The sequence below is a fragment of the Saimiri boliviensis genome, chromosome 2 (genome assembly GCF_048565385.1).
Source record: "Saimiri boliviensis isolate mSaiBol1 chromosome 2, mSaiBol1.pri, whole genome shotgun sequence".
Classification (NCBI taxonomy): domain Eukaryota; kingdom Metazoa; phylum Chordata; class Mammalia; order Primates; family Cebidae; genus Saimiri; species Saimiri boliviensis.
Genome location: NC_133450.1, coordinates 138,754,929 through 138,778,698, shown reverse-complemented (window position 1 = coordinate 138,778,698; position 23,770 = coordinate 138,754,929). Strand labels below are relative to the sequence as shown.

Here is a 23,770-nt window from a genome sequence, read left to right as displayed (position 1 = left end):
GATTTCAGGAGAAACCCCGTGTGTGCCACCGCCACATGGGGCATATGTCTCTCCTTCTCTTAGACGGCAACAAAACCAGCTGCTTCTCCAATCCAGGGCCCTGGCTAGAAGAGTGGACGGGCGCACCCTGGGTGGCTGTGCCTCTCCTGAGCTGCGCATGTCTGCTGAGAGCTGATCACTACTCTGGGGCCACACTGGTCTCTGGCCTGGGCCCTGCCGTGACTGTGCTGAAGAGCACTCCTCCCGCATGGGTGGAGCCTGGCTGCCCTGAGCGCTCCGGCATGCCGGGGAGGCAGGAGAGCGGGTCCAGCAGCAAGACGGGCCCGCACGCCCCTCTTCTCGGGGGAACTCCTGCCTCTGGTCTGCATGTGTGTGTGCGTGTGTGGAGGCTCCGTCTGAGACAGCGAGTGCCTGAGGGGGCCCTGGGACGGGGCGAGGGGGCTGGGAGAACACCACACCGCTAGTGGCTCCTCAGCCCTCCACAGAGAATCTAGCCAACCACAGGGAGGCATCCTGGCATCACACCAAGCCTGCAGGAAGGGTGCTGGGGTGCCAGGAGGGCAGCCAGGGCGTGAAGCCAGACGGCCTCAGAGCAGATACCTGCAGCTCCCTTCCCACGTGCGCCTCCAAAAGCCCTCCCAGGACAAAGCTGTTCCCTCCCTCCACCTCCTCACCCCCCAGTTCAAAAGCCCTCCCAGGGCAAAGCTGTTTCCTCCCTCCACCGCCAGCCCCTCAGTGCAAAGCCCTCCCAGGGCAGAGCTGTTCCCCCCTCCACCGCCAGCCCCTCCGCAGTGGACAGAAAAGCAGTGGCCCAGCAAGCTGCAAGGAGGAGGAGGAGCAGCTCAGGGTGAGTGCCGGGCGAACGCATGTGTGACGAGACCTTCCCTCATCTCTCGTCTCCGGGAAGACGGTTGGCAGTAACCACTTTCCGTGAGCTGCCCCTGCACCTGGTCCCTGGATCTTATTTAGACTTGGCCAAAAGCAAGGCTCCAGAACTGACTGTTCGTGTGAAATCAAAGTACCACAATGACAGAAACCATGTTTTACAGAATCCTGGATTTGGCAGCAATGTTGAGAGTTCAGAATACGGCAACAAAAACATCTCAGTAATAACGTATAAGAAACCCGGAATGACCTCAGGGTGAGATGCGTGGGTCACAGTTTCACACCTGGGTGAGGCCAGCTTCTGAACCCTCCCACCACCAAGCTCATTCCTCCTAACACTCTTCTCCAGGCACCAGTGACTTCACTGAGTAACACCAACTATGCTTCTGATCATGAACGAGGACTAAAGCCACGGGCAGGAGACAAGACGCTGAAGCAGTGACCAGCACCCGATCCACCACCACCCCCAATCACACCACGCGGCGACACACACAGCCCACACAGACGCAATACCTCTCGCCCAAGGTAGGAGCTGTTGCTTTCAAAGACAATAGCCACGTAATGGCTGTCACGGTGGTCAATGAGAGAAAGAACATCACTGGGCCTTTTAAGAGAAAGAAAGAGGCTTTTAGTGCTGTCAACAGCATCAAGCTGGCCACCACGTCCCAGTGGCCACATCACTTAATAAAACCTATTAAGTTTCTCGCGCAGTTCCACGTGAGTCTAATGCCGCCTTCTTCCTAGAGCTACTCACTGGATGGGGTTCAGGGGCGGGCAGGCAGGGGGCCTGCTCCCTTCCGTGTGGTTCTGCAGGAAGTCAATCATGGTCTGTCTGACTGTTTGCAGCTCGCGGTTAGGTCCTGCTGGAAGCACAGCATGGTCAGAGCTGTGTGTGCAGCTGTCCTTGCGGGGCAGGCCCATACCCAGGGATAGCAGTCCCACCCACACCTGGACCCAAAGACAGCAGAGCACAGGTGGCAGTGGGGTGTACAATCCCAGTGGTGTGCTGACGCCACCCACAGGCGTGGTATAGACAGCACTGGATTCACACGCCTGGAGACCACACAGCAATGAGACAAGCGTGGCTGGGCCACAAGCGTGGATGGGCCACAGGGATATGGCAACAGCGGCGGATGGTGAGACAGCATAGCCAGGAGCAGGCCCGGCAACGCCACCAGCTCACTCACACCCAGAGAGGGTATGGTCTGCAGGGTCTGCTCACACTCTGGGCGATGCTCATCTAGGTGGGATCGTTGGGTGTGTACATGTGATCTGTGCACGTCTCCAAATATTTTTACAAGAAAAAATTCACTCTGAAAAAGTTTTTACTACCATATTTGCCAAGCAAGGCAAAGCACAGAATGAAAACTTCTCTTTGAAGCTATTAATGTTTGAACTCTTAAGAGAAAACTGGGAGGAAGGTCAGCAGAGGCAAAGGTGCTGACCCGGCTGGTAGCTCCCCAGGCTCTGGGCCTGTGTGTCTTCAGCAGGTTTAAGAGGGGAATCTCAGGAATTAAAATAAATGCTTTCGTCCTTACCTTTAAAAGTTTCTCCAGTTGTAAACTCCTTTGTAAATGCTTTAAAATACTAAGAGGAAAAACAGAGAACAAGTAAGAGGCAGCCTCCCGTGGGCATCTGCACATTTGTCTAAGCAACACAGTGACTGTCACCTCAGAGAACTTTACTTAATTTCCTTCGGAAAGTTTTCATAAACTGATGAAACCTCAGGCTTCTCTGTGCCTCTGTGCATATGAGCGTTTCCTATCAGATTTACGAAGGGGCTAGGGTAGCACCAATCAGCATTCCCATCATTTACATTTTCTGACCCAGCAGGGCTAGAAGCCACACAACTCAACCGGGCTGGAATCATACAGGACACTGCTCTCTGGGACTGGATAGTGAGCGTGTACCTAACGGTGAGCTGCAACGACACAAAGGGTTTGCAGGAGCAGGAGACCCCATGCAGTACCTCTAAGTGATGAAAAGGGTTCTTATGTTAAAATTAAAAACTTCCTGCATCAAAAGGCACATTACAGTGATGAGATGAGGTTACAGGATGGGCGGGGATGAAATCGGTAGGAAAAGCACTCTTGAACCAAGAGAGAAACAGGCAGACGACAGGCACAGACACTCCCCACGGTGGCATCCACAGGCACGGGGCACTCCACATGGCGACACCCACAGGCACAGACACTCCCCACGGCGACGCCCACAGGCACGGACACTTCACACGGTGGCGCCCATAGGCACGGACACTTCCCACCCACAGGCACGGACACTCCCCACGGCAGCACCCACAGGCACGGACACTCCCCACGGCAGCACCCACAGGCACGGGCACTCCACACGGTGACGCCCACAGGCATGGACACTTCACACGGCGACACCGTGGCCCACAAAGCCAGCTGTGTTGGCACCACGGCCCCGGGGAAGTGTAAACGAAGCTGCCGGTGCTTCTTGCCGGGCTGTTCTGTGGGCGAGCACAGGCCTGGCGTGAGGCCCAGGGGTTCTCTTCCAGCCTCAGCTCTTCCCGCGCCCGGGAATGCACACAGCAGGGCCATTCAAAGCCACCAAAGCCTGGAAAAGCCCACATGCCTGGCAACGAGGGGTTCTGGTCCTCAGAGCGACACCACTGGACAATTGCGTCCAATCATCCAATGGGCATCACGGAGGTCCCGTTAAGTCACAGAAAGAAGGCCCGGAAGTTTCCACACAGCAGTGTGGCCTGTGTCTGAAGCTAAAACAAAACAGGAAGCCATCCTGATGTGATCACACGCTGGGGCAGGCGGGCAAGTGTGCCACACAGGCCCCGAGAGGCCCTGGGGCGGGGCTGACACCGGGCCGCCCGCCTGCCCCCTGTCGGGCAGGACCACAGGCACGGCCGGCACAGTGAAAACAGCAGCCCAGGAAGCAAGGAAGCCACTGTGACGTGACACCGCACCACACAGCAGGGTGCCAGGGCTGACAAGGACAGGTCACAAAGCTTCCTGTGAAGTGGGCCCCAAGCGCCCACATTTCTGGAGATGTCCGTATCCACGTGTGCAGGAGGTGGCGGCGCCCGTGTGTCCACGTGGGCTCCGCACCAGCCAGGCGAGGGCACGGGCACCTCTGCCCCCTAGTGGGAGCAACGGGCACAGCGTCTTCTGCGGGCTGGCCTCAGCTCAGGAAGGCAGAGGTTGTGTGTGTGCCCGGTGTGAGGGTGTGAGTGCGCGTGAGGGCATGAGCAGTGTGTGAATGCATATGGGTGCGTGTGAGTGTGCACCTGTGAGAGTATGTGTGTGTGGTCCACTGAGGAGTCCTATGGTACACAGACCACAGGTGCGGCCTCAGGCCAGAGCGCCACCCCTCACACTCCCAGCGTCCTCACGCCCTAGGGCTATGCAGGCTGCAGGGGTCTTTTCACGCACCTTCCGTGTGCGCAGGGCTGTGTGTGCACGGACAGTCCCACAGACGCTTCCGCCACACAGCAAGGTGAACAAGAGCTGCCCCCGCAAACATCAGCTCCTCCAATTCCTGCTGAGTTTCAGGCAGCCAAAGCCAGAGCAACCAAAACGCAGGCACCACAGTGTGGCGGATTTTAACAGAGCTGTCCCGGTACTCACTCGGAAGGTGGGGTAGAAGTGGATGTCGTAGTCATGGCACACGGCCTGGTTCTTGTCTTCCATGCAGTCCAGAGCGGCGACGCGGATGGCGCTGGCCCAGTCTGAAACACAGGAGCACACCTTCAGTGTGGCGAGCACTGGATTCCCATGAGGCCCAGGACCCAGCGGGCCCGCTCCAGGCTGCCGCCCCTGAAAGACCAGCCCCCCGGCCCTTCCAGGTCATCAGTCAGGCCCTGTCCACAGTGTCTGCCTGGAGCTAGGAAGAGGATTTCGACCAGCAGCACGGTGCCTCTCCTCCCACAGATGATCACAGAACAAGTGGACTTGTGCTGAACGTGCATGTCACGGAGCAGGGACGAGGCTGTGGTCCCTAATTAAACCACACCCTGATGGATGAAACGCTGGTGACAGAAGCGGCTGTCAGCCGCCAGTACTTCATGGGACAGCAAGCACGTGCAGATTAATCGGATGTGGCCCAGGCTGTGTGGCGAGAACGTTCCCATGTTCTCACTCCAATGAGCACGCACAGGCAGCATCTGACCAGGGTCTCTCCAGGAAGGACGCCTCCACAGGCACACGTGAAGCAGTTTCAACACCACCCCAAGAGCTGCCCACAAACCCTGGACACCTATGCCATTTTTGGGAGCCATATTTACATGTTTTTGTTCCTACCTCTAGATGAATTGTATACTATGGAAAATTTCTAACATGCAATTAAAATAGAAATAAAAATACATGTCTCACCTCTTGGATCAGTAATTATCAGCTCTAGGTGAACCCTGTTTCGCCAAGTCTCCACCTACTTCCAGACCTGTCCCAGAGCAAATCTCAGGGCATACCATTTCCTCATGGAATCCAGCCGGCTGTGCCTCTGAAAGATGAAGACTCTCCACTGGGCACAGCGGCTTGCGCCTATAATGCCAGCACTTTGGGAGGCTGAGGCAGGCAGATGTTCAAGCTCAGGAGTTTGAGACTAGCCTGGGCAACATGGTACAACCCCGTCTCTAAAAACAATGCAAAACGTTAGCTAGGCATTGGTGGCACACTCCACCAGCTGTGGTCCTAGCTACTCGGGAGTCTGAGGTGGGAAGATCGCTTGAGTCCAGAAGGCAGAGGCTGCAGTGAGCCATGATCGTATCACTGCACTCCAGCCTGGGCGACAGGAGGAGACACTGTCTTCAGAAAAAAAAAAAGCCCCCATTTGTTTGTTTAAAGTTCATTTGAATTGAGATCCCAACAAGGCTTGTTGGTTGCTGCTGGCAGGTCCTGGCACTTTCCTTCTCTAGGTTTGGCCAACAGCACCCCAGATGCCTGGATTATCTGTAACACGGCACCAAGATCTCGATCTTTCGGTGAGATTACTTTGTAGGTGGTGGGGCGTGCTTCCACTCAGAGGCGAGCAACGCCTCTCTCCTTCGTGATCACGACCTAATGCATTAATGCACTAGGGCTGCAGCGAAACGGTGAGGTGTCATCTCTCACTCCTATTTGCTCATGATAAGCTGGGACACTTCTGTAAAGAGAGACCTGCCCTCACTGCCACCCAGAGATATGACTCACACGAGAAAGCGGAGCGCGCTGCTCATGCCAGCCACCAGTGTCAAAGTCATGGTTTCCAAAGGTGACCAGTGAGGTTTTCTTTTTAAAAGGTTTGTGTTCTTTCTCTGGGATGTAAAAATTGTACTGCCAACGATTCACAAACAGTCCCTGGCTCCTCACCAGGTAGGAGTCCTTCCAGGCCCTGGGGCTTCAGGGGACAGCCGAAGGGGGCATCAATGGGACAAGGGATGGGCGCTGGCTGTCCTGGAGCCTGGAGGCCTTGGCAGAGCTGGCTGGCAGAGTGGCAGGACACGCCGTGCCCAGGCGCCCCGCAAACAGACCTTCCTGGAGGAATGGAGCCAGCCACATGTGGCACTGCTCTGGCACAGCCTTGCAACTGGGAGCCCAGCGATTTCTGAACAGGAACGTATGTCTGCCTGTCACTGAGATACTGACGAGGCTCTCAATTGCCTTGTATTCTGATTCTGACCACTGTCTAATTCAATGATCAGACTACAAATCACGTAAAAAGAGTGAGAAGTCTTCTCTGAGAACAAGCTATGATCTCAAACTTCAGAGTTCTGTTAAGCATGCCTGGAAGAGACAGAACACATCACCAGACGCTGTACAAATCGCAAAGGCTTGTGTGTGTTGGTGGCTCAGATACATAATATATCACAGCCTTAAGATACTGGCCTTTCCTCTCTGTCATTAAAAACAAAACAAAACAAAACAAAACAAATATCTTTCAGAAACAATGACCAAATATCACTCCCGCCCACACTGGCTAAGTGAAACCAATTCATGTTTCCAGGCCACTTTAAACGGAAGAGGGAAAAAGCCCCATGAGCTCCCCTGGCCACGCCTTCCTGAAGTCTCAGGCTACATGGAACTGAGAAAGAACACGAATGCTCTCATCCAATCAGCGAGGAGACGGCAGAGGACGTGGAAACAGAAGGCGTTCCCTGCAGCCCCGCCGTGGGCTGCTCCCGGGAGGCCCCCACAGCCTCAGCTCCTCAGCTCATGCATCCTGGCAAAGTATCTCACTTCTGTGGCCTTTTTTTTTTTTTTTTTTTTTTTTGAGATGGAGTCTCATTCTGCCACCCAGGCTGAAGTGCAGTGGCACAATCTCGGCTCACTGCAACCTCCGCCTCCTGGGTTCAAAGGATTCTCCTGCCTCAGCCTCCCGAGTAGCTGGGACTACAGGTACACGCCATCACGTTCAGCTAATTTTTGTATGTTTAGTAGAGACAGGGTTTCACCATGTTGGTCAGGATGGTCTTGATCTCTTGACCTCATGATCTGCCCATCTTGGCCTCCCAAACTGCTGGGATTACAGGTGTGAGCTACCACACCTGGCCTTCTGTGGCCTTTTATATAGCTCACAATTCCACAAGGTTTCATTCTGTGTATTGAGAATTTCTATGACACATTTTTATTTAAGACTTTTTTTTAAAAGCACCTTTGTGCCCAGAAAGAACATGTAAGAAAACAAGAAGTTGCTCTGAGAGCCAAAACCGCACACAGCACAGAGCCGCAGCGCGCCACGCAATCGAGCCAGCCCGGAAACAGCAGAAACTCAAGGTGGAAATAAAACCTTCCAAGACATTCGCCACGATTTGGTTTTCACAGTGGGGTCTTAGTCCCATCTGTGGTTTCTCAGATTTCTGTTATTGTGCAGCACTTACAAAACCACACATACAGCACATCCCCACCGCCCCCGGCACTCGCTGGCTGCCCCACACCCTGTCCTCCGCGGCCCCCTCTCCTGCGTGTACATGGTGGCAGCACAGGCCCCGCACGGGTTGCAGAGCACTCCTGGCCCCGCGGTCGAAGGCCACCTGGACAGTCTGGGCCCAGGCTAGGTGGCGCTGCTTTTTAAATAACCCTCCTGAAGCTCACACGGCGCTAGAGAGAAGGGGAAGAGTTCAGACGTGGCCAGTGGGAATGGCTGTCAGCCCTGCGGTAAACAGCTCTGTAAGACCCAGAATGCAGGCCGGGCGCGGTGGCTCAAGCCTGTAATCCCAGCACTTTGGGAGGCCGAGGCGGGTGGATCACAAGGTCAAGAGATCAAGACCATCCTGGTCAACAAGGTGAAACCCTGTCTCTACTAAAAATACAAAAAGTTAGCTGGGCATGGTGGTGCGTGCCTGTAACCCCAGCTACTCAGGAGGCTGAGACAGAAGAATTGCCTGAACCCAGGAGGTGGAAGGTTGCGGTGAGCCTAGATCACGCCATTGCACTCCAGCCTGGGTAACAAGAGCGAAACTCCGTCTCAGAAAAAAAAAAAAAAAAAAAAAAAAAAAAAAAAAGACCCAGAATGCAGAATCCCAGGTGCCGAAGGGCTGAGCCGGGCAGGAACGGAGGCACCATCTGAGCCAGGCCTCACAACTGCTCCCCGATTCCTGTGCCCCTCCCATCTACCAGTTTATACCAGTTTATCCACCGCACGGCACTGCCCCAAAACACACGACCCTCAGCAGCTGGCCTCCGTGACAGCACCTTCATCACATCGGCCACAAACCCACCTGTCACTGGCTCTTCAAGACTCTGCCTCTCCAACGAGCCTTCACATTCCCCAAGACCAAATGTCTGTTCTTTCCTGCTGGTTCCTCTTCCATGATAAGAAAGTAAACATTCAAATCAAGACTTAAGTGCGTAATTGTAACATCCTGGACCCAGCTGGACCACACCTGGAAGGGAGCCCGGCCTCAGAGGGACCCGCCAGACCCCGCATGTCTCGGCTCACCTGTCCTTCCTCTCGCTGCCAGCCACGCACAGGTCTGACCTCCACCCAGCACCCCGGGGCCTCTGCCCCGGCTCTTCCCTAGTGGAACTCTTTCCCATCTATTTCCTATCTGAACACAGGCAGCACCTCCATAGCGAGGCCTTCCCTGACCCCTTGCCCAGGCCCAGCTTCATTGGCAGGAAAAGCCTCCCACCAGTCTTGTTTCCACAGGAAGTGAATTTACACAGTCCTTTACACTCGACAAAGCTTTCTGATGAAATTATCTACCGCGGGAGTGGCCTGGTGACAAACACAGGATCCTACAGAGGTGGGTGCTGATGCTCGCAGAGGCCAAGGGAGGCTCCAAAGCCCGACATGTCCCCACAGCATGTGCTTCAAGCGTGGAGAGCAAACGCCCTAACAGGTGTGCCCGACTCCCACTGGTGCGTGACCAGAACATCCCACATCCCACTGTGGTGATGGAGACTCCAGTCACGCAGGCCAGATGCTGCAGCCCCACGTGCGGCCACTACATCCTGAGACAGACACCCACGGAGAGAAGAAATCATTCCACCAGTCCCTTCACAAAGGCTTCCGCAGGACATGCTGCCTCCTCAAATATGCAGAAGACCAACGCTCTGGGAAAGTAAACGATCTTCATCTTTCCAACATATTTCACACTTTCTCCCCACCAGACCAGAAGGCTCAGCCTTCTGAAGGCCTGCATCCATGTACCATCAGCTCGGCAGCGTGTCCCCGCATACAGGAGGACCTGGCCAGCGCTCTGGGGGGTGCCTAACAGGACGTGGCAGAAGGCAGTGCCTCTCACAGCCCCGTGCTGACCCCTCCTTCCCCAGCCCGCCCCCATGGCCTCTGTGCAGTCTGTTCAGCACTCACTGTTTTAGAAGCACTCGGGCCCACCTTATCCCTCTTGAGCATCCATCGAAGGCTGTGACATCAATGTCACTGCTCCTACTTGGCAGAGGAGGACACCGAGGGAGCTCCAAGTCCAAGAGTGAGTCTCCCAGCCGGCGCTCCACCCCTCCGCGGGTCCCGTCTGCCAGGCTCTCCCAGCGAGGAGGAATCCCTGCTCTAGAACTGTCCCACCCTCTGACCCTCAGACACACCAAAAGGGAGGCAGAGAAAACTACAGGAAGCCCTCACTGTCACCAACAGCTCCTGGAAACGGCGACCTGAAGTAGAAGGACGCACAACGAAAGCACTTTTTTCCCTCATCCGCGTGCTGAGGAAATGACACTGAAGGAAACCCCGTTCTCCGAGGACCTGCGCATTCCTGGTGCTTCACCGGGCAGTCTGCAGGAACAGCGGAGGCCACGCAGGGCGGGCCGCCTCCCTCACCTCCTGCCCCCTCCTCTCCGTGAAGCACGGGAAGGGTCACCGTGACCAACACAGCTTTAAACTGTGTGTGTCCACTTAAATACGCACGTTTTTCAACAAACACTGGAAAATTTTTTGGAGCTATGTGACAATTTGAAAAAACTTGTGGATAAACCACATAGCCCAGAAATATCCACAAAGTTAGAAAAGGTGTGTCATGAATGCACAGACCACACGTAGGGGCGATTTTATCTTATTTATTTATTTATTTATTTATTTATTTTTTGAGGCAGAGTCTCGCTCTGTCACCCATGCTGGAGTGCAGTGGTGCAATCTCGGCTCACTGCAGCCTCCACCTGCCAGGTTCAAGCAATTCTCCTGCCTCAGCCTCCCGAGTAGCTGGGATTACCAGTGCGGGCCACCACGCCCAGCTAATTTTTGTATTTTTAGTAGAGACAGGATTTCACCATTTTGGCCAGGCTGGTCTTGAACTCCTGAACTCGTAACCCACCCGCTTTGGCCTCCCAAAGTGCTGGGATTATAGGCGTGAGCCACTGGTCCTGGCCTAGCTTATCATTTACTACAACAAAATATACACAAATCTATTATAAAAAGTCACAACGCCTCAAAACTTACACACACACACACACACACACACACACACACACACCCACCCTTACAGACCACACACAGCACTGTTCACAGTGGAGAAAAAGGTAAATCACTGTGAGGCTACAATATAAGCCAGGCCTGGAGGCTCACGCCTATAATACAAGCACTTTGGGAGGCTGAGGCGGGTGGATCACCTGAGCCCAGGAGTTTAAGACTAGCCTGGGCAACATAGGGAGACCTTGTCTCTGCAAAAAAAACCTTAACAATTAGCCAGGCATGGCAGTCCCAGCTACTCAGAAGGCTGAGTTCTCTACTCAAGAACTGCTGGAGCTCAGGAAGGCAAGGCTGCAGTGAGCCCACACTGTGCTACTGCAAGCCAACCTGGGCAGAGTGAGACCCTGTCTCAAAAAAAAAAAAAAAAAAAAAAAAAAAAAAGGGAAAATGGAAAAAGAAAATCATGGAGGAGAAAGGCCATCTGCTTGAACAGGTATCTTCATGCACGTAAAAGTGCCCTATTCTGGAAAGAGATGTCACAAAGGACATTAATTAGGAAGGAAGAGCAGCGAGCAGTAGCACTGAGGGCCGAGAGAGGCCACGGGTGCTGTTTCCCAGCAGGACGGCCCTTATCTCTGAAGCTGCTGACCCTTGAGCCTTGAAGGAGAAAGAGAAACACCAGCTGTCAGGCTTCTGGCTGCACGGGAGGCCCGGCCAATGAAAAACCCTTTCTGGACTGCTTCCACGGTCCTGAAGCCAGGAAGCACCTTCCACAGCCATGTCCCCGTGCTCAATGCCCCTGCCCCAAGAACTCATGAGCACACCACCAATGGCCTCATCAGCCCACCTGCCCCAACACGATGAGCCCTACTCTAAAGCTGGGGTCACAGGGCCCTTCAGGGCTCATGACACACGGCATTCAGGACGGTCGGCGCTGTGGCAAAGAACCCAAGCGAGGGAACGCCATGGGAACTAGAAGGACTGCGCCACTGAAGGTGACATCGCTGTTGTAGAAGAGCCGTGAAGGCCGTCAAGCCCAAAACACACTCCCGCTGGAGAAATCGGGCCCAGAGGGTGCGCCTGACTCCACAGGGTTATGACAGCCAATCAAGGAAGCCACGAAAGAGACCGTGGATGCAGCCAAAAGGGCAGGGACAAAGAAACTCAAGCGCCAACAGACGCCACGCCAGGGGACGCCACACCAGGGGACGCCATGCCAGGGGAACGAGCAGGAGACGACGCAGTGGAGCTGAGTGCCTCCTAACCAGTGCCAGAAACAAACGCACCACATCACCTGGCAGAGGGGCTCTCATCACTCAAGACAGCTTTCTGCTTCTTTTACAACAGGGACCTTTCTAAGACGCAGGCACTAAAATGAAAGCAAATGGTGGAAGGAGGACTGGAACCCCAAAAACAAACAGTTTAGAGAAATAAAAAGCAAAAAGGCTACACAGAAGTCATGATGTAGCTCCATGAAATGACATGGAGCACGCCTGCCTCAACTCCACCACCTCCCTCCACGGCCTCCACCTCCACCGCCTCCCTCCCCACCACCCCCACCTCCACCGCCTCCCTCCCCACCCCCCACCTCCACCGCCTCCCTCCCCACCACTCCCACCTCCACCGCCTCCCTCCCCACCCCCCACCTCCACCGCCTCCCTCCCCACCACCCCCACCTCCACCGCCTCCCTCCCCACCCCCCACCTCCACCGCCTCCCTCCCCACCACCTCCCTCCCCACTGCCTCCAGCTCCTCTGCCTCCCTTCCCACTGCTCCCACCTCCACCGCCTCCCTCCCCACCGCCCCCACCTCCACCGCCTCCCTCCCCACCACCTCCCTCCCCACTGCCTCCAGCTCCTCTGCCTCCCTTCCCACTGCTCCCACCTCCACCGCCTCCCTCCCCACTGCCTCCATCTCCTCTGCCTCCCTCCTTTGCCTCCACCTCCTCTGCCGCTGCCACCTGAGACAGCAGCGAGGACCAAGAGCTTCACGAGGGCCCGCTTCTATCTCCTGAGCGTTTCGTACAATTATCTTCTCTAGCTTGCTTTACTGCAAGAACACAGTACAGAACACACGTAACATGAGGCTTCCGGTCAGCAGTGGGCTATGAGCTCAGCTTTGGAGAATCGCAGCTCACACACACATTTTTGACTGTGCAGGAGCTGGCCCCCACAGCCCCTGAGTTGTCTGAGGGTCAAGTGCACACGTAACGGGAGTGCTGCCCTTTTATTTTTTTTGAGACGGAGTTTCATTCTTGTTACCCAGGCTGGAGTGCAACAGCGTGATCTCGGCTCACCGCAACCTCTGCCTCCTGGGTTCAAGCAATTCTCCTGTCTCAGCCTCCCGAGTAGCTGGGACTGGAATGCTGCCCTTCTAACTAACCCTGGAGGGCAGCCCAGATGGAACCGACAGACCTATCACACCTTTTCCAGCTCAGCGTTGACAATGCACCATCCTAGTGCAAAGGTGGCAAATTCTTTTTGGCCTGACAAAGACACACTTAGTGGAGAAAAAGGTGAGAGAGTTCATGCAGCTTGAGGGCCTGCATGCTGGCACCCAGGAGCCTTTCTGGGCATGAGGCTGCTGTCACCAAAGCCTTTCCTGTGGACTTGGCATCAGCAAGTGGAGACAGGAGCAGGGCCCTGGAGGAAGCCCGACAGACACCTCCAGCTTGGGAGCAAGGCTGGTCTCCACGAGGCCCCCAGCCCCACCATGCCACACCCGGTGGCCACAGGTATGTGTGCGTCTCTGGCTCTGTTGTGTCCTCACACATCTGGACTGTGGACCCCAGCTCACTTTACTGGCTCACCCCTATTTGCCTTCCAGATCTCCATCCGAATGTCGCTTCCTCGCGGAATCTACCTTCACCGCTGTTCAACTGGGTCCCCGCCCATGGCCCAAGCCAGCATGCCCTCCTTCCAGGTGGAGACCCAGCCAGGTGGTCCAGCTTCACATCTGGCTCTGCTGCTTACTGGGTTTTCAGAACTGGGGCAAGTTACAATCTCTTCATGCCTCGGTTGCTCCATCTGTAAAATGGAGATGCCAAGGGAGACCCATCCTCCAGGGACAGGGGAGGATCGGCTGGGTTGGAGCCGCACATGCCGGCACAGCAAAAGCCCCACAGCAGGGCCGGGACCTACATGCTCACTCAAAGGCCATGCCTGAACCAAGGCCACACCTGCAGGACTGACGAGTGTGTGCCAGGGGTGCTGGGCCAGGGACCCTGCCGGACCCATACAGGGGTGATAACCAAGGAAGAAGAGAAGGAGGGAAGACCACTCAGGCTGGCAGAGCAGGAGGGGAGGTGGCGGCAGGAGCACCTGGAGTCAGGGACACCGTCACAGAGTGAGCAGAGCCCAGGCCAGTTCGCAAGAGGCTGCAGATCTTGATGTGGACTTTGTTCTTTGTTCCAGCAGCCACAGGCAGCCACTGATGCGTGTGGAGAACTGATAAACAGCACGATGTTCAAGTGAAGGAAGGCAGGTGGCCGGCAAGCAGAGTATGGGCATCAGCCAGAGCCAGGAAGACCACCGGCTCCCCTCGCCCTTGGCTGGATCATACCCAGGCGACCCGTGGAGCTCTGCTAGCTACAGAGGCAGCATGGCCTAATGGTGGCCAAGGCTGAGCCCTCTCCTCTCCACATTCAAGGCCACGGACTCTGGCCACACAGAAAGGAACAGGCCTCGCAGCCCAGCACCCGCAGGTCACTTTCTCTGTGAACATTTCACCAGCGACACTCTGGTCTCGGCTCTGGGAGGAACTGGGCTCCTGAGAGCAGCTTCCATCCTAAATATCGTGTATGGAACTTCCCAGTCACCTTAGCTGAGGGAGCAGCCACAGTCTCCCTTTGGGTGTGAAGTCACCAGCAGTCAGGGTCAGGGCCAGGGTGGGGTGCTGCACCCCACCAAGTGAACCCCGGCCTCTCCCAGTCTGGACTCTGCAAGCCACCCGTCACCCGCCGCCTCCACTCAGCCGTCCCAGGTGCTGTCCCAAGGCTCCTGACCCTCCACCTCCTCCCCACGGAGAGCCGGGGAGACAGCTCTCCTCCACGGGGCACCCGGAGACAGGGCTGCCTGCTGCCCAAGCACAGAGGGAGGGGCACGGCGGGCCTGGGGAGATGCACGGTAGGGATGTGCAGAGACGGGGCGGGGGCGAGGCAGCAACGGCAATGCTGCTCCTTCAGCCGGACTGGGCATCCACTGGGGAACTCACCCACTGAAACACGTGGCAGCTGCCAGCTTAAAGGAGACAGAAAAAACCCACCTTGCTTTTCCCCGAGTTTTGGGCAATCTGAGGCATTCCTCACAACAGCAGGAAGAGCCAGCGCCGCAGCATCACCAAAACCACAGGCCTGCTGGCCACACTGGTGCCCCAAAACGCGGCGTGCACCCCAAGACTCCTGCGGGCACACTCCACCTTCCCTGAACCACAGGCCTGCTGGCCACACTGGTGACCCAAGATGCAGCATGCGCCCCAAGACTCACGTAGGCACACTCCACCTTGACACCTCTGATAAACAGAACACCGGGTGAATTCCCAGCATGAGCAGTGCACACCCAGAGCCCATCCTATGCCAGTGTCAAAGTAGAATTTTCCAAAAACTAAACACGATTCTCACACAAATGCAGAATGAACATGTGCCAAAGACATTCTTCCACCAGGACCGCTGAAGAAAGTGGGGAGCCCGGGTAGGGGCACAGAGAATCGACCTGCCCCCAGGGTCGGTGCACAAAGAGACTGTTCGACGGGGCAAGAAGGCCACAACCTTCCGGCTTCCCTTCTGTACCGGATGGACGCTGCTCACTCCTCTACCAGGAGGTCTGCGAGCTCCCGAGTAACCCAGGGCCTGGCCCTTCATCAGCTGTGAGCAGCAGGGTAAACACACAGATGCCCCAGGTCACAGCCTCAGCCAGCCTGTGCAACTCCCCAGCATGATGCTGAGAGGACAAGACTCGCCTTTCTGTCACACGTCCAGGTTTTAACTCATATTTCCTTAGCAGCAGGATGCAGAAAACTAGCCAGACAGGGAAACTGACCAGCCAGGAACCAGGAAAAAGGGCCGTGCCCTGGGCAGGAGCGACTGACCAGCCAGGGGCCAGGAACAAGGGCCGTGCCCACTTCCCCGTGCCCTCTTGTGCTCCCAGGCGACAAGACATCGTCTTCGGTAACTTTTGCCCAAAGCTGCCTAGATGATCTGAAACCACAATTCTACCAGGAAGGCACAGTCTTCCCCTCTATTCCCTGGGATCCCTCAGAGCTAAGGGAACCCTAAGCTCACCTTCCAAAGACACTCTCCCTGTGCCTCCTTCCTGCCTCGGAATCCAGGCCCTGAGCACACTCAGCAGGTGGCCTCCTCCCACCCGCTGTGCCAAGCCTCCCTCTGCCCCTCAGGCCTCCTAGCTGCCACGAGCGAGCAGCCTGGCCTCTCTGACATCCTACTGTGCCTCTGCTGGTTTCTGGGCCTCAGTTCTCAGAGAGCAGCCAGAGATTTTTACCCAGAAACCAGGTTTCCCTGCTTAAATTAGTTCTTTGGTGCCCTGTTGCTCAGGAAGAAGACAAATGCTGTTTCCTGAGGCCCCCAGCCCTAAGCCCGCATCTGCCTGCCGCCAGGCCCTCAGGGACCTCGTGGTCGCCCCCTTGAGTGAGCAGGGACCTATCAAAGTCCTTTTAGCCAGGCACAGTGGTACCTGCCCATGGTCCCAGCTACTCAAGATACAGAGGCAGGAGGATCCCTTGAGCACAGGAGTTCAAAGCCAACCCAGACCACACCACGAGACCGGTCTCCAAAACAAAAGGTCCCCTGGACACTGCAGTCGTGGCTGTCTCAGGGCCTCTGTGCCAGCCGTGGCTCTGGTGGCCCCCCTGGCAGGGCCTTCCCTCGCTGCTCCTCTCCCAAGTCGCCACCCTCTGACACCTTACTCTACCACTCAGGGCCACTCCACTTCCTTTCTAACCAGACTGCGTGCTTTTCTAGGACTTATAACCTAGAGGTAACTTTTTATTTTATTTTATTTTATTTTACCTTATTTTGAGACAGGGTCTTGCTCTGTCACCCAGGCTGGACTGCAGGAGCACGATCATGGCTCACTGCAGCCTCAACCTCCTGGGCTCCAGTGATCTTCCCACCTCAGCCTCCCAGGTGGCTGGGACCACAGGTGCAGGGGTCTTGCTATGTTGCCCAGGCTGGTCTTGACTCTTGGGCTCAAGTGACCCTCCTACCTTCCACAGTGCTGGGGTTACAGGCTGAGCCGCTGCACCAGACACTTCCTCGTTTTGCCTTCCTGTTGACTGTCTGCTGCTGCCTCTCCAGCACACGCTTCCCCAGGCGGGGACCTCCCTGCTTTGTTCCCTGCTGTTCCTCCCAGCTCTCCCAAGCCCAGGGCTGGGAAAGCACGCAGTGCAAATTCATCCCCCGGGGTGAATTCACGCAGAGCCCCTGCGCACGCCGGCCGGCAGGGCGAGGAAAGCCCAGCTCCCCAAGTCTGCAGAGGCAGCGCCTGGACCTGCCCTGGCAGCGCTATGCTCCCGACAGCACCAGCCCACTCAGAGCCGGCCCCGGAGAAGGGCGGTCCGGGCACCCATGACGCCTTTGTCTGTCCCTGAGAGAACGCCAGCCCGTGTGCTCAGGGAAGGCCAAGCAGATGAGGGAGAATTTCAGTTACACAGGCCGCCGTCAGCAGCTGAACAGGCGCCAGCAGCCCCAGCAAGACTGGCAGATGGACGGTATTCACGGAAACACAAAAGACACGGCACTCCATCTTATCAAATAAAACACAACGCACGGAAAAGGCTTAGCCTCAGGGCGCTGGCCTCCTCCAACTGGAACCTCCCCTTCTCCTGCCCTGCCCACCTGTCTAGGTCTGAGCCTCTAAATCAGAATGCAAATGGCCTGCTTTCATCGGGCCGGGTTAGAGCCAGCTGAGAGGCACGGGGCGGGGGTGCCCCACTCAGCAGCCAGGGCTTCCAAAGGGAAGCAGAAATCGGACCACAGGCCTGGTCTCACTTCCGCTCGAGAGCTTGGCTATTTTAGTACTCCAGCTTTAAAAATACTTGTGAAATAATTACGCTTCTACATGTAGTCGACTAACATTTATTTCAAATTTACTCATCCGATAACTCTTTTACTGAATCTAACAAGATTAACTCTTTTACCATTGCTTGTCATGTTCTAATGAAAAAGTCTATAAAAGTCTGGCATATGGTCAGGTATCCATTAGTTCTAGAAAAGGACTGCAGTTGAAATGCAACTAGAGAGCTGTGCTTAAGGGATGGAACGTCACTGCAGCCTCACCTTCCTGGGCCAGGGTCGCGCTGGGATCTCGAACTCTGCATGCCAGTCCCCGGAGAAGACCTCTCTGGGTGCAGGCCCCTCTTGGCTGAGCAAAGTTCTTATTAGCTAAGCTCCAAGTTCAAGTCACAAGTTTGCTCTCTCCTAGCAACCGGGAGAGCCTAACAGAAATCACCTGCAAGCTGCCAATGGCTGGTCTGAGAAAACCCAGACACATGCTCCAGTCACCTCATCTGAGGACTGAGGGCAGAGCTGGGTCCCGTGGACTCTGGAGCCCCAGCATTTAGCCCAATTCTGTTAAACCGAAACTACACGGTCTTCAGCCTCGAAGGGTACTCCAGGGTGACAGCAATTCCAATGCTGTTTATGTCTCAGGAAGGAATGACAGTCCCTTGAGCTGCCCTCAGTCAGGGAAGCCCAGGCAATGCTTGCGACCTGGGTCACACCATGGCACGAGGCCGGGCATCACACAGTGGAGACAGTTCCCTGGAGGCGGCTGTGAGGCCCTCTCAGCGAGCCATCCCCGTCTCACTTCAACAACAAGCAGGCGGCCCAGGTCTCTTGGTAGAGTCTCACATGCACCAACTGCAGCCACTAGGGAGGCCGGCGCGGAGCCCCGGCGGCTCCGATGCATCACCCTTTCTGCAAAGCACCCATGTGGTCGCCACAGCGGGGTTGTGAGGCCATTCCTGGCCTATAAGGAGACAGGAGGCTGCCACTGCCCCACTCGTCCTCCCTCCACCCTCCCCATCCTCACAAGTCCAGTGAGCACTCGGCAGCACTCATGGGCCATCAGCCCTGACAGATGCCCGCTGGCAGCAATGGTAGAGTGCCCTGTCCTTCTGCCAGGAGACAGGATGCGCCCCTCTCCCAAACCCCACCCGTCCTCCTCAAAGACACAGGAATGAAGTGTCAGGGCTCCAGGGTCACCACGCCTGGACACCCAACCCAGCCTGTCACTCAGCTACGTGACGGTAACTATCGCCACAACCTCACGAGCTAACGCCTGCACCATGAGCGCTCACGCCTCCTGCAAGACAGGGCTGGAAGAACCCGGCCTGCTGTGGGGGCGGCTTGCAGGGCTCCTGCTCCCCTTGGACCCCTCACCAGGAATCCCAGGACCAGTGGCCAAGGGTCTGTCCTGCTTTCTCAGGCTGACTGAGTAAAGGAGATGGGAGGTAGAAGGCGCCAGGGATGCGGAGGGCGCATGGGGACGCAAGCCCTGCCTTTAGGGCACACACTCTCATCTACTCAAGTCTCTGCAGAGTTATTTCAGAGATTTCACTGGTCAGACAGGCCGGCGTGTAGCCCCAGGCTCCGGTGCCTCATTGTCCAGGACAAATCCAGCAGCCGTGACTGCCAGGCACACCTACAGGAACACATCCTGTTCTGCACAGCACTTAGGAGTGACAGACTTCAGTCAAATCTCCACGAACACTAGAATGACATCTGGTTGCACCAAACAGTCACCTTTTGTTTGTTAAGCCACTTTCTTATCAGGAAAAACATTTATTTTCCCAACCTTGAGAAAGCCAGTCAAGAGGTAAAGTTCAATCCAAATCTTTGAGGAAAAGAAAGATGCCCGAAGCTGTGGGGAGTGGGCCTCTAGGAGCAGCCCTGGCCTGTCCTGCTCCTTCCAGCTGGAGGCTCCCAGGGAGCAGAGCCCACACCTGACCAGCCTCTCCAGCAGCCACAGGCGTGGAGACCACAGGGCGTGACTGGTGCCGGCCAGCGGGGCAGGTGGGGGGAGCTGGCTACTTTGCAGAACAAAACCTTGCTGTGTTCCTGAAGATCTCCCCGACAGCAATGGCCGCTGGATTTGTGATGGAAGATGAGGCACTGGGGCCTGGGGCTGGACACTCTAGGTCAAAGGGAGGGCTCAAGCCATGGCCTGTGTACCCTCGGGGATCAGCAGGATGACCTAAGTCACAGGTGACTGAGCAGGGCCACAGTGATGACAACAGGAATGATGAGTGCCTGCAGCCAGACCCCTGCACTGCCACGGGTCACGGGCACCCTAACCCTTGGGACAGCTCAATGCAGGGATGATGGACAGGGAGCCCAGCACCAAGCAGACAGTTCTGACCTGGCAGGGCTGGCCTGGGGCTGTCGAGAAGCAGGCATTTCTAACAAGTCCCCCAGCGGCCCCACTTGAGAGCCACAGCCTTAGAACAGCTCTGGGGTCTCCTTAGTGCCGAGGGCTCTTCGCCCCTTTCTACCCAGCCTCCGCCTCCCACAGGCCTCATGGGCACAGCCTGGCTCTCAGGACTGTCAACCAAATATGAAATCCTGAGTCCCCTAACTGTCTGAACAGAACCCCCTCTGGGCAAGGGGACCCCAGAGCAATCTGAAAAAACAAATTCCAGGCCCTGATGGGAAGGAAGGTCAGACACACCCATTACACCACCTCCCTTTGGAGTTCAGGCACAGCTGACCAGCGTGAGTGAAACAGATCAGACAGACAACCCAGGCTTGGCAGCAACGACACCGAACTCCAGCCTGACTCAGGTACAGCACCACACGACAGACAGCAAACCCAGAAGGAAATCAAGAGTTCACCCCAAAATACACGTACTATCTTGACATATTGGGAACGGTTCTACAAAGCTGTCTTTTGTGGGGAGATGTGCATCTGCAGAGAATCTCCCTCCCATTCTAGGTCTTTCCTCGATCTAGGAGACATTTAATGAATCTGACAGCGCTAAGGTCTGAAAAGAGACATTCACCCTCTGTTCTCCCCAAGGCTGCTACCTGTGAGGCTTCATTTACTTAACCTTGGCCTCCACAGCCCAGTTTGCTTAACCCAAGCATTTCTCTCTGCTGACTTCAAGTCTTTAGACAAAGCTTAACTCTTTCAACCAACTGCCAATCAGAATCCACCTGCGATCTGTAAAACCCACCCCTTCCTACACCTTACATGGACTGATTTGTCTCTTTGTCTGTAACTTTTGTCTCCCTACAATGTAGAAAATGAAATTAACGTGACTGCCTGGAACACACTTCCTCAGGACCTCTTGACACCCCGGGCCATGGCCACTCACTGGCTCAGAACAAACCTCTTTCAATATTTTATAGTTTGGCTTTTTGGCCAGCAGGACCCTCTCACTGCTGCCTGGCCAGGCAGGCTGCAGCTGTCTTTCACTTTCAGCCATATCCTCCTCCAGTCTCAGTCTCAGGCCAAGCCTGCTCTTCCTGCTGTGACTGAGAAGACAGTCAGCTCCTCTAAAGGAGCCTTACTGAGGCGAGCTAACACACCCCTGGGTAGGAACGTTAGTGTGTGGCTGTCAGGAGTGACCTTCCTTCTGAGCTCTGTGGACAGTTCTCAAGGCTCCCTATCTGCTGCTTCAGCTACAGAATCTGCAATATCTGAATTACGATCTTTAGACCTCAGATTCTTAACCAAATTTAAAAAAAAAAAATCAAAACCAAAACCCACAAAAAAGGTGACAAAGTCCTGCCAGGGCCACCTGCATTTTAAGGAACATATCTGTTTCTGCCACTGAATAACACACTAGAACTGAAGAGTTCTCCACGTGATTGAATTACGTGTCAGTTTGTTTCCCTAAAAGCAGGGTCTAAAAAGCCCATTGAAGAGTTTCTCTGTCCATCTATTCCAGTCTCTGACCTCTATTCTGAGTCAGGTCAACAGGGACGGAAGCAAACATGGGATCAAAGAGAAGGAATCCATTAGAATCAAACGGCCCCAGCACGCTGAGATAAGAGGAGGATGAATTTTCAAGATAACCATTTACAATGACATACAAAAGCCCTATTTAGACTTGAAAAAAAAGTTTCGTTACAAATCTGTTTGGACATGAGAAAAATACAGCAAGATTGGGTATAAGACATAGAAAACAAAGGTGCTAGAAGAAAGAGTAGCAATTTGTTACAGCTCTTGCCCACTGAAACACATAATTGGAGGTTAGTACACACAGAAAGTCCTGCCAGACCTCACGCTGGTCGGGAGGAGCTCCTACTTCAGCGATTTAAATACCATTGTAAGGGAAGGGTGCTGTGACTGCCGCTCCCACGCCAACCCTGACCTGTAGAGCAGGAGAGCGACTTCGTGACTGATTAGCAATGTGCGACCACATGAAAGCACTCAAGAAAAAAGTACAGAACACGACCAGCAGTTCCGCGAAAGATTTCTCAAAGGCTGTGCATCTGTGAAGAAGTAACCCACCAATGAAATGCTTTGCAGAGTTTAAAAATGTAGGTTGTTTTGGGTTTTATAGAGAAGCCTCCGGAGTATTTGGATTGCTAAGTTGTAAGTCCACTTTGAGCATGCACTGTAGGGCCAGCTATCCCAACCAGAAAGAGAATGATGAAGATTTAAAGGGAAAGGGGTGGCGACGAGTGTGGAATAAGATGAGGGATCCTCAGACAACAGGAATTCTAGGCACTGAAGTGGAATAAATGGGGATAGGTGTGTGGACGGCAGGAAACCGCTACCGTAGGAAGCCTGGCAGGTCAATGAAGTTCTTGGGGCTCAAAACATAGGAATTTTCAGAGCTGGGATACGGGAGGGCTTCCCAATCCCCAAGTGTGCGGTGAGGGCGGCGGGAGAATGGTTTCATTTTGACTTGAGACAGCCCAACTGGCCAGGATCTCACCGGGGATTACTTGGGGGAGACGTGGGGAGCAGCTGGCTTAGTCCCCTGCCCCTGCAAAGGCCAGGGCTGGTCCGAGTGGGGTGCCTCTGCGCTAAGGAAAGAAAAACGGGGCCTGGGAGGGGCCGCGGGACCCGCCTTCTGGGGCGGTCGCAGGGGGTCCTCGGAGGCCGCGGTCCCAGGGGTCGGGGGTCCCCGCGCAGGGGCACGCCTCACCTCGCACGTCCCCGGCCAGGGCCCGCCAGGTGGGCGCGTAGGCGACGCAGTGGCCGCACCACGACGAGTAGAACTGCACGAGCCACGCGGCCGAGCTGTTGGCGGTGGCCCCGCGCACGCTGCCGCTGTCCAGCACCCACACGGCGTCCTCGCCCGCGCGGTACAGCCCTGCCGCGCCGCCCATGCCCGGCCCCGCCGCCGCAGCCGCCAGCAGCACTAGCAGCCGCGGCAGCCCTGCGACCCGCGGCGAGGGCGAGCGTCGGGCGCCCGGCGCCGGACCCGCTCCGACTCCCGGGCTGCACGCCACCGCCGCTCCGGACGCCGCCATGTTGGAAGTGCCGCCGGCGCGCTGAACTTTCACCCTGGCAACCACCGTCACGTGCGCCGGCGCGCCCGTTTCCGTCCCGCCCCGCCCCCGCACGCCTGGACCTGCCCTCTCCCTGCACCCACGCACCCAGCCCCGCCCCGCCCATGCGTGGCAGCCGCTCCCCCAAGAGGCTGGTGACGCCGTCGCCCCGCCCATACGCGGCAGGCTCCGCCCATGCGCGGCAGGCCCCGCCCCGCCCCGTTGGGCGTCCCGCAGACCCTCCCCCTGAGCCGGGCCGGGGTCGCCAGATTTAGCAGAAGGAAGTGCACAAAGCCAGGTTCAGTACGAATTCAGACAAACAGCGAGTCGGTTTTTCAGTCTAGGTCTGTGCCATACCCGAAATGCAAATTAACGAGACCATTCTTTTTTATTTTTTGAGACGGAGTCTCACTCTGTCGCCCAGGCTGGAGTGCCGTGGCGCGATCTCAGCTCACTGCAACCTCTGCCTCCCGGGTTCAAACAACTACCCTGCCTCAGCCTCCCGAGTAGTTAGGATTACAGGCACGCACCAACACGCTCGGCTAATTTTGGTATTTTTAGTAGGGAGGGAGTTTCACCATGTGGTCAGGCTGGTCTCGAACTCCTGTCCTC

The 23,770-nt window shown here is 55.9% G+C and overlaps 1 protein-coding gene across 3 annotated transcripts in view; it reads right to left on the bottom strand.

The window, feature by feature from the left end:
• QSOX2 (quiescin sulfhydryl oxidase 2) overlaps positions 1-23,171 on the bottom strand; it is a 39,225-nt gene extending 16,054 nt beyond the window's left edge. Inside the window, exons 1-5 of one of the 3 annotated variants that reach the window (XM_010352184.3) lie at positions 22,813-23,171; positions 4,488-4,588; positions 2,424-2,472; positions 1,640-1,748; positions 1,399-1,489 (exon numbers count right to left, since the gene is read on the bottom strand). In XM_010352184.3, coding sequence (XP_010350486.2) covers positions 1,399-1,489; positions 1,640-1,748; positions 2,424-2,472; positions 4,488-4,588; positions 22,813-23,140 — 678 coding nt within the window. In that variant the 5' untranslated portion in view covers positions 23,141-23,171. Of the gene's footprint in view, positions 1-1,398; positions 1,490-1,639; positions 1,749-2,423; positions 2,473-4,487; positions 4,589-16,720; positions 22,683-22,812 lie in introns of those variants that run through there. The other 2 variants (XM_003941422.4, XM_074394509.1) reach the window with 2 other exon arrangements.
• Positions 23,172-23,770: the final 599 nt, after the last annotated feature.